At 39.6% G+C, this 10,898-nt stretch overlaps 1 protein-coding gene across 1 annotated transcript; it reads left to right on the top strand.

Annotated features, from left to right (window-relative positions):
- The first annotated feature begins 3,681 nt into the window (after positions 1-3,681).
- On the top strand, positions 3,682-4,975 carry LOC105712997 (vesicle-associated membrane protein-associated protein A-like). Its single transcript, XM_064378986.1, has one exon. The coding sequence runs from the start codon at positions 3,691-3,693 to the stop codon at positions 4,438-4,440; it is 750 nt and encodes a 249-aa protein (XP_064235056.1). The 5' UTR covers positions 3,682-3,690; the 3' UTR covers positions 4,441-4,975.
- Positions 4,976-10,898: the final 5,923 nt, after the last annotated feature.

The raw sequence follows: 10,898 nt of genomic DNA, 5'->3' as shown, positions 1-10,898 counted from the left end.
CACTCCCGATTCTCACCCCTAACCTCCGCCCCAGGGATACGAGTCAGCAGTCATGCGAGCCTCAAGGATGGAGTGATTGACATTTTGCACACTGTCACTGACCTAAAAGCCTAATATTTGTGATTTTTTCCCTCTAGATTATACCAATGGCCCCCCTTCCACCACTATCCAAGGTTCAGACTCTACATGTCCTATCAAAGCCATCTGTGCTCCAAGGAATAATTCCAGGGGAACATCTGCCACTCTTTGAGGGGTAAAGCAAGTCATAATATGAGGGATGTCTGGTCATAGAAGTAGAAAGGACCATTTTCAAAAGAGAGAAGCTCAGGGAGCATGGGAACTCAAGCCAATGATGATGTCGGCCATTGCTGCAGAAAGCTGTGTAAGTGATAGCTTAGTTCAACTCCTTGCACAAGACTTACTCAGGCTTCTCACTGCAGGGAGCCCTGTGTTCCTGTGGGCCTCACTCTCTGGTCCACCAAGAGCAGCATCTGGTGCTCCTGAGACAGCTGCACCATGTCTCAAATGCTCTAGCTGCCCATGGATTAGCCTTAGCTCCTGCACGGCCTGACAATTTTGCTGGTTCTGTTTACTTCTCAGACTCACCCCCTATCGCACGCAGACTTCTTTTAGGTCATATGGAATGACCGAATAGCAAGAGAAGGCATCCTTGTCTTGTGCTAGCTTTCAAGGGTAATGCTTCCAGCTTTTGCCCATTCAGTACAATGTTAGCTATGGATGTGTCATAGATGGCTCTTATTATTTTGAAATATGTTCCTTCAATGCCTAGTACATTGAGAGTTTTTAACATGAAGAATGTTGAATCTTAGCAAAAGCATTTCTGAGACTATTGAGATAATCATGTGGTTTTTGTCTTCAATTCTGTTTATATAAATGACATTTATTGATTTGCATATGTTGAACCAACCTTTCATTCCAAGGATAAAGCCTACTCGATCATGGTGGATTAGCTTTTTGAGGTGCTGCTGGATTTGGTTTGTTAATATTTGGTTGAGAATTTTTGCATCCATGTTCATCAAGGATAGTGGCCTAAAGTTTTCTTTATTTGTTGTGTCTCTGTCAGATTTTCTTTGTCTCTGGCCTCATAAAATGAGTTGGGGGAGGAGTCTCTCCTCAATGTTTGGCAATAGTTTCTGTATGAATGGTACCAGCTCTTCTTTGTACATCTGGTAGAATCTGGCTGTGAATCCATCTGGTCCTGCGATTTTTTTGGTTGGTAGGCTATTTCTTACTGATTTTATTTCAGAACTTGTTATTGGTCTGCTCAGGGAATCAATTTTTTCCTGATTCAGTCTTGGAAGCCTGTATGTGCCCAGGAATTTATCTGTTTCTTCTAGATTTTCTAGTTTGTGTGTGTAGGGGTGTTCGCAGCAGCTGCTGATGGTTATTTGTATTTCTGTGGAGTCAGTAGTAACATCCCTTTGTCATTTCTAAGTATGTTTATTTGGATCTTCTCTCTTTTCTTTATTAGTCTAGCTGCTGGTCTATCTTACTAATTTTTTCAAGTATCCAACTCCTGGATTCATTGATCTTTTGTATGGTTTGTCGTGTTTCAATCTCCTTCAGTTCTTCTCTGATTTAGGTTATTTCTTGCTTTCTGCTAGCTTTGGGGTTGGTTTGCTCTAGCTTCTTTAGTTTTAGTTATGATGTTAGGTTGTCAATTTGAGATCTTTCTAACTCTTTGAAGTGAGTGTTTAGTACTACAAATTCTCCCTCTTAACACTGCCTTAGCAGTGTTCCAGAGATTCTGATATTATACCTTTGTTCTCATTAGTTTTAAAGAACTTCTTTATTTCTGCCTTAATTTCATTATTTACCCAAAAGTGATTGAGGACCAGGCTGTTTAATTTTCCTGTAATTGTATGGTTTTGAGAAATTTTCTTTGTATTGAATTTCATTTCTATTGTGCTATGGTCTGAGAGTGTGGTTGGTATGATTTCAGTTTTTTGTTTGTTTGTTTGTTTTAGTTTGCTGAAGCTTGTTTTATGTTCCACTATGTGGTTATTTTAGAGGAAGACATACATGCAGCCAAAAAGCATATGATAAAATGCTCAAAATTACTAATCATTAGAGAAATAGCAAAGACATGGAGTCAACTTAAATGTCCATCAACAGTAGACTGGATAAAGGAAATATGATGCATAGGCCGGGCACAGTGGCTCATGCCTGTAATCCCAGCACTTCGGGAGGCCAACGCAGGCAGATCACCTGAGGCCAAGAGTTCGAGACCAGCCTGGCCAACATGGTGAAACCATGTCTCTACTAAAAATACAAAAATTAGATAGGCATGGTGGTGGGCACCTGTAATTACAGCTACTTGGGAGGCTGAGGCAGGAGAAGCACTTGAAACTGGGAGGCAGTTTGCAGTGAGCCAAGCTCGCGCCACTGCACTCCAGCCTGGACAACAGGAGAGACTCCATCTCAAAAAAAACATATGATACATATACACCATAAATATGATACATCACCATAGAATACTATGCAGCCATAAAAAAATAACAAGATCATGTCCTTTGCAGCAACATGGATGGAGCTGGAGATCATAGCAAACTAACTTGGGAACAGAAAACCAAATACTGCATGTTCTCACTTGTAAGTGGGAGCTAACTAATGAGAATTCATGGACTCAGAGAGGAGAACAACAGACACTGGGGCCTACTTGAGCATGAAGAGTGGGAAGAGGGGAGGATCAGAAAATATACCTATTGGGTACTATGTTTAGTACCTAGGCGACAAAACATTCTGTACATCAAACCCCCATAACACAAGTTTACCTATATAACAAACCTGCACTTGTACCCCTGAACATAAAAGAAAAGTTAGAAGGAAAGAAGAAGGTTATATTGCCTCACTTCCCTGGGGTAGTGATCCCCTCTGTCTCTCCTTCACGCATTTCCTTTGCAACGTGGAACTTTCCAAATTTGCACGATTCTTATTTTTTCTCTCTGCAATGCCACCTATTCCTCTCATTTCCCTCTACAGAGTCTTCACGTGTCTTCTCATTAATGATTTTCTGATCTGTATTCTCACCCAAATTTCTTCACTGCTTCCTCTTGGCAAAGTAATCTGCGTCAGAATAAAATAGATGTAATCTAGCAGTCTTTCTTATGCTGATTACGGTTGTATGATTGAAGCACATTTTATCAATCTAACATAATAGGAGGAAGAATCATCATCTGCTGACACGACACAAAGTCTGTCAGCAAGGGATTGAGAAGAGCGAACGGTCTGTTCTAATTAAAGCATATTGTAGAGCATTTCATACCATAGTTTAATGTTGCAAATACAGCATAAATTCTGTGAACACAGGCAGTAAAAGAAGCATATTTTTATCTAAAGTACATTAATGCTATTTCCCAAGTAATTATCAAGGGTTATAAAACTCCAAAATTATCAGGCAGATTGCAGCATATTAGTCATTAAGAAATTTATTCAGGCAGTGCGCGTGGCCGCGGAGACTGGTGTGGGGTTGAGTCAGTTGTGAGACCCGGAGCTGCTGACCCAGAGGGTGGCCCACCGAACCCGCCACACAGCGGCAGGCGTCAGGGCTCGGAAGCGGCGAGCCTGGCCCCGTTCTAGAGCTCGACCGAGCGGGCATCGTCGTCGTTCCCCGCCCCCAGCCAGCAAACCGTCGCCGCGGGCGCGCTCCCTCTCTGCGCTGTCTCTCCGATGGCGTCCGCCTCCGGGGCCATGGCGAAGCAAGAGCAGATCTTGGTCCTCGACCCGCCCACAGACCTCAAATTCAAAGGCCCCTTCACAGATGTAGTCACTACAAATCTTAAATTGCGAAATCCATCGGATAGAAAAGTGTGTTTCAAAGTGAAGACTACAGCACCTCGCCGGTACTGTGTGAGACCCAACAGTGGAATTACTGACCCAGGGTCAACTGTGACTGTTTCAGTAATGCTACAGCCCTTTGACTATGATCCAAATGAAAAAAGTAAACACAAGTTTATGGTACACACAATTTTTGCTCCACCAAACACTTCAGATATGGAAGCTGTGTGGAAAGAGGCAAAACCTGATGAATTGATGGATTCCAAATTGAGATGTGTATTTGAAATGCCCAATGAAAATGATAAATTGAATGACATGGAACCTGGCAAAGTTGTTCCACTGAATGCGTCTAAACAAGATGGACCTATGCCAAAACTACACAGTGTTTCACTTAATGATACTGAAACAAGGAAACTAATGGAAGAGTGTAAAAGACTTCAGCGAGAAATGATGAAGCTATCAGAAGAAAATCGACACCTGAGAGATGAAGGTTTAAGGCTCAGAAAGGTAGCACATTCGGATAAACCTGGATCAATCTCAACTGCATCCTTCAGAGATAATGTCACCAGTCCTCTTCCATCACTTCTTGTTGTAATTGCAGCCATTTTCATTGGATTCTTTCTAGGAAAATTCATCTTGTAGAGTGAAGCATACAGAGTGCTAGTTCTTTTTTTTTTTTTTTCTCTTGACCAGAAAAAGATTTGTTTACCTACCATTTCATTAGTAGTATGGCCCGCGGTGACCATTTTTTTGTGTGTATAGCGTCATATAGACTTTGCCTTTAATGATCTCTTACGGTTAGAAAACACAATAAAAACAAACTGTTCGACTACTGGACAAATTGTATATTACCAGATCATCACTAGCAGATGTCAGTTGCACATTCAGTCCTTTATGAAATTCATAAATAAAGAATTGTTCTTTCTTTGTGGTTTTAATAAGAGTTCAAGAATTGTTCAGAGTTTGTAAATGTTATTTTAATAATCCCTTTAAATTTTATCTGTTGCTATTACCTCTTGAAATATGATTTATTTAGATTGCTAATCCCACTCATTCAGGAAATGCCAAGAGGTATTCCGTGGGGAAATGGTGCCTCTTACAGTGTAAATTTTTTCCTCCTTTACCTTTGCTAATATCATGGCAGAATTTTTCTTATCCCTTGTGAGGCAGTTGTTGACTGAGTTTTTCATCCTTACAATCCTGTCCCATGGTATTTAACATTAAAAAAAAATAAAACTGTTAACAGATAAAAAAAAAAAAAAATTTCTTCATTATTAGTGAAGTTCATTATTAGATCCAACAATAATTGATCTATGACATTCTATAATTAAGCAGCACAGGGGATGATGATAATACAGAGTCAGTATACAATTTACTAGATGTAAATTCTCATGCACACCCCAATTCCCCACCATAACAACTTAAAATCACATGCAATTGAAAACAAACTGCAAGTAAGTTGAAAACTACACTGATCCTTAGTGATGTTCACTTCTTAATAAACTTTGAGAAAAAGAATGAAACGAAACCACTTCCATTGCTTTTACCTGGTACACAGTAGTCACTAAATAACAATTTTTCACGTCTTGAGCCTCATGTTAGCTAGCTGTAACATCATTTCATTCTCCCTAGAATAGTAACATGGCCTCCTCTCTTTCTGGAGCTGAAACTAACTCTTCAAGGACCAACAGATTACCCAATTTTTTCTAGTTAACTCCCCTTTTTAGACACAGAGAGATCATAGGTAACTGTCTTTTCAGTTGTGCCTATAATTATAGAGCTTTAGGCAAGTTTTATGGTTTTCATATATTAAATAAAAAGATTCAACTGGAAGATCATAACTCTAAAGCTTTAATGTGCTGCACCTTACAGTATTTTGGTACATATCAGGAGGCACCATGCCCAACTACCTGTCTAAGTCCTCTCTATCACCTCCCTTCTCCTCTTACCCTTCACTCTCATGCCCTTTCTTCCCATTTTCTCCTACTTCCAAAATGGATAAAGCTAAATTCTTTTTTTTTTTTTTGAGATGGCGTTTCGCTCTTGTTACCCAGGCTGGAGTGCAATGGCGTGATCTTGGCTCACCGCAACCTCCGCCTCCTGGGTTCAGGCAATTCTCCTGCCTCAGCCTCCCGAGTAGCTGGGACTACAGGCGTGTGCCACCATGCCCAGCTAATTTTTGTATTTTTTAGTAGAGACGGTGTTTCACATTGTTGACCAGGATGGTCTTGATCTCTTGACCTCGTGATCCACCCGCCTCGGCCTCCCAAAGTGCTGGGATTATAGGCGTGAGCCACTGCGCCCGGCCCAAAGCTAAATTCTTAACATACAGCAATACAGACCCACAGGGGCCCTGAGTTTTTCTGGGTATGAGCTCTCAGAAGGAGACCAGAATTCCTGCTCTGATTCCTAAGACAACTGTTAAAAAATCAAGAATTTGCCCAGGAGTGATGATCACCATTAGCAGGGGTACGGGTGTTAAAGAGGAAGGTGGAAGGTGATAAAAGCAAACTTGGGACACAGTTTGACTGAACTCTAATGCAAATCCCTGGGAAGCAGGAGAGTGCTGGTTACCTCTGACAGGTTGCCAAAGCTTCAATGAGAACTAGGAGACAAAGCGAAGTTATTTTATAGAAATTCAATTTAATGAACTGATGATTTTGCCTAGAGCGAGCTGTAATCACATCCATTCATGTCTATTCAAAGTTAAGCACATCCCAAGACTATTATCAAAAAGATAAGAGATAGCACATGTTGGAGAGGGCATGGAGGAACAGGAACCCACGCCCGCCAATGGTGGAAATGTTAACTTGGTACCACCATTATGGAAAATGGCATGGAGCTTCCTCAAAAAAGTAAAAATAGAACTATCACATGATCCAGCAGTTCCATTTCTGGGTGTATATCCAAAATAATGAAATCAATATGTCAAAGAGGTATCTTCACTCCCACATTCACTGAAGCATTATTCACAATAGCCAAGATATGGAATCAACCTAAGTGTTCATCAACAGATGAATGGATAAAGAAAACTTGGTCTATATACACATGGAGTACTATTCAACCTCAAAAAAGAAGGAAATTCTGTCATTTGGGACAACACAAATGACCCTGGAAGACATTATATTAAGTGAAATAGGCCAAGCACAGAAAGGCAAATTCTGCATGATCTCACTTGTATGTAGAATCTAAAAAGCTGAGCTCATAGAAACAAAGAGTAGAATGGTGGTTACTGAGGCTGAGGTTGAGGGTTTTGGGGAGATGTTGGCTTAAGGACACAAAATTTAAGTTAGGAGGAATCAGTTCAGAAGACTATCATACAACATGGTGATCATACAGTTGACCCCATGAACAACATGGGGGTTAGGGTCACCAACCCAACATGCAGTCAAAAATCCATATAACTTCTGACTCTTCAAAAACTTAAACTTAACTACTAATGTCTCACTGTTGACCAGAAGCCTTGCCCATAACCAACGGTTGATTAAAACATACTTTATATGTTATATATGTGATATACTATATTCTTAAATAAAATAAGCTAGAGAAAAGAAAATGTTATTAAGGACATTATAAAGAAGAAATGGAAGTAGATCATCATAACAGCCTTCATCTTCCTCTTCTTCATGTTGAGAAGGCTGAGGAGGAGGAGGAGAGCAAGGGCTGGGGGTTGGTCTTGCTGTCTCAGGGGTGACACAGGCAGAAGAAAATCTGCATGTAAGTGGACCCATGCAGTTCAAACCTGTGTTGTTCAAGGGTGGACTATGGTAATAACAACATATTGTATACTTGGAAATTGCTAAAAGAGAACATCATAAATATTGCCACCACACAAAAATGATAAATTATGAAGTGATAAAGATGTTAGTTTGATTTAATTATTTCACCATGTATACCTATACCAAAACATGTTGCACACCATAAATGCATACAATTTTTATTTGTAAAGTTAAAATATAAAAGTAAAAATAAATTTAAAAAAATAAGTTAAACACATTCAACAAGTAATGATATTCTGTAAGATGGGGCTAAGTATTTCTTCTTATTTAAAAGGAGGATTCTCTGCAAAAAGCAAATGATAAATACAGGCAGTCCTTAAATACACATAATTACCAAAAACATACAATGAATTAGGCTCTGTTGAACTCCCCAAAATATCAATATTTAATAAATCAAAGCTAAATTTATTAGAACTTTCTGCCAAAGAAAGAATACATCTTTGACAGTCTTGGCAGCACCTCATAAGAGGAATCAGAAATGGAATACTTATAGGGCTCTGAGGTCTGAGCCCAAGTGTTTTAAAACCAGTCTTTCAAGGAATATATATATTCTATGCCTTAAAAGACCTGTTTTATATATAGGACACATATATAGAGAGAAATATATATATATTTCTGTAATGTATCAATACAAAATTTATTATATGTATAATATATAAAAGTGTTTACATGTAAATATATATGTTTATATACTAGTTTAAGTTGGTGGTCATAGTAAAACAAGGGTCTTGAATAAGTAAACTGTGGTTAAAAAGCAAGGGTTTGCCCAGATAAGCAATGTATTGTCTCCAATAAATTGGCCTGTGCATTTATGCAGCCAACAAACATATGAAAAAAAGCTCATCATCACTGGTCATTAGAGAAATGCAAATCAAAACCACAGTGAGATACCATCTCACGCCAGTTAGAATGGTGATCATTAAAAGTCAAGAAACAACAGATGCTGGAAAGGACGTGGAGAAACAGGAACGCTTTTACACTGTTGGTGGGAGTGTAAATTAGTTCAACCATTGTGGAAGACAGTGTGGTGATTTTTCAAGGCTTTAGAACCAAAATACCATTTGACCCAGCAATTCTATTACTGAGTATATACCCAAAAGAATGTAAATCATTCTACTATAAAGACACATGCACATGTATGTTTATTGTGGTACTGTTCACAATAGCAAAGACTTGGAACCAACCCAAATGCCCATCAATGATAGACTGGATAAAGAAAACGTGGCACATATACACCATGGAATACTATGCAGATGTGAAAAAGGATGAGTTCATGTCCTTTGCAGGGACATGGATGAAGCTGGAAACCATCATTCTCAGCAAACTAACACAAGAACAGAAAACCAAACACCACATGGTCTCACTCATAAGTGGGAGCTGAACAATGAGAACACATGGACACAGAGAGGGGCACATCACACATCGGGGCCTGTTGTGGGGTGGAAGGCTAGGGGAGGGATAGCATTAGGAGAAATTCTTAACGTAGATGACAAGTTGAAGGGTGCAGCAAGCCACCATGGCACGTGTATACCTATGTAACAAACCTGCATGTTTTGCACATGTACCCAGAACTTAAAGTATAATAAAAAAAATTGGTCTGTGAATTTTGGAATTCAATGTATTGTCTCCAATTAATTGGTCTTGGGATTTCCTGAAGCACAGAGTGAAATTATTTATTGGTATGCAACCTTATATTTTCTGAATAGGTGTTTTCAGGAACAAAAAGCAAAGTCATGTTGTCATGTTGACATAGTTTTCTTAGACCATTTTCTCTTGCTATAACAGAATACCACAGACTGGGTAAATTATAAAGAACAGATATTAATTTCTTGCAGTTCTGGAGACTGGGAAGGCCAGCGTTCAGGGGTTGCTTCTAATAAGGGCCTTCATGCTGACGGCGACTGCAGAGTCCCAAGGTGGGACAGATCATCATATGGTCAGAATGGAAGAGTGTACCAGCTCAGGTCTTTCTTTCTCTTCTATAAAGCCACTCGCCCCATCAGGGAGGCTTCATCCTGATGGCCTTATCTCGTTCTAATTACCTCCCAGTGACTCTAACTCTTAATACTATTACAATGGGATTACATTTATAACACACAAATTTGGGGGAAAAATATTGAAATCACAGCAGTGGCCTATAGTCTTTCATAAGAATTGATATACTTGTAAGGTATTTGCCCTTATTAGAATTAATGAGTATACACGGTGAAGAGAAGACATGGAGAATCTAAGAATGGCTGAATTGTTTCATATAAGAGCAAGTGTGGAGATACTCAAAAAATTCAAGAACTGGAGAAAGTAGGAAGAACTTGGCAAAGTGCGTACTGGGCAGAGAAGAAGAGAACTAGTTTGGTGGCATAAAGGGAGGACGTACAAAAGAGACAATAAGACAGGAAAGAGATGGACATGAGGCATCTGTGAAGATTGGAACTGTGGGGAGAGGGAGAGTTACCTAAATATGAGTACTAGGAAGTTTTCGTGGGTGTATATGCACTGTGTGATATTAATTCCCTGCTTCCAAATCCTAAAGAACTGTTTGGTAAAGACTTGCATGAAAGTCCAGTCTGTGTTTCTTTTATATGTGTAACTATTCAGAGATTGGCTTCCAGAGGAACTGGGACATTTAGGTTGTTCTTTAAAAACAGGAACCATTGCCTGTATATTCCAAGTCATTCTTCAATAAATAGCATGTCAACTGGCTGCTTCTAAGATTATTACCCTGAGATGGCCTGACAGGGAAGGAGATGAAATTTGATGTCTAAAGTTAGAAACTTTGATCATAGTTATCAGTATAACCAGTCAAGAAGAAAAGAGACCTCAAATAGTAGGGGAAATAAAATAGGCAAAATAAAGTAAGGTTACTATATCCGGGCAGTGAAAACATTAGAGAAAAAACAAAATAACAGGTCAAAATCAGAAAGGAAGAATTATATGTTTGAAAGGAAAAAGCAGCCAAAGATGAAAACAGAATCAACACTGTAAATGTCAAATGGAAGCTATTTCCACACCAAAAATATATCGGGAGAAATATGAAAGGTAAAATAAAAAGAAGAAAAGAAAGGGCCGGGCGCAGTGGCTCACGCCTGTAATCACAGCACTTTGGGAGGCCGAGGCGGGTGGATCATAAAGTCAAGAGATCGAGACCATCCTGGTCAACATGGTGAAACCCCCGTCTCTATTAAAAATACAAAAAATTAGCCGGGCATGGTGGCACATGCCTGTAGTCCCAGCTACTCAGGAGGCTGAGGCAGGAGAATTGCCTGAATCCAGGAGGCAGAGGTTGTGGTGAGCCGAGATTGCGCTATTGCACTCCAGCCTGGG

The sequence above is a fragment of the Aotus nancymaae genome, unplaced genomic scaffold (assembly GCF_030222135.1).
Source record: "Aotus nancymaae isolate 86718 unplaced genomic scaffold, 86718_ANA_hifiasm-v0.15.2.pri h1tg000020l, whole genome shotgun sequence".
Classification (NCBI taxonomy): domain Eukaryota; kingdom Metazoa; phylum Chordata; class Mammalia; order Primates; family Aotidae; genus Aotus; species Aotus nancymaae.
The sequence above is the reverse complement of the archived record's forward strand: the minus strand, read 5'-3'. Positions and strand labels throughout refer to the sequence as shown.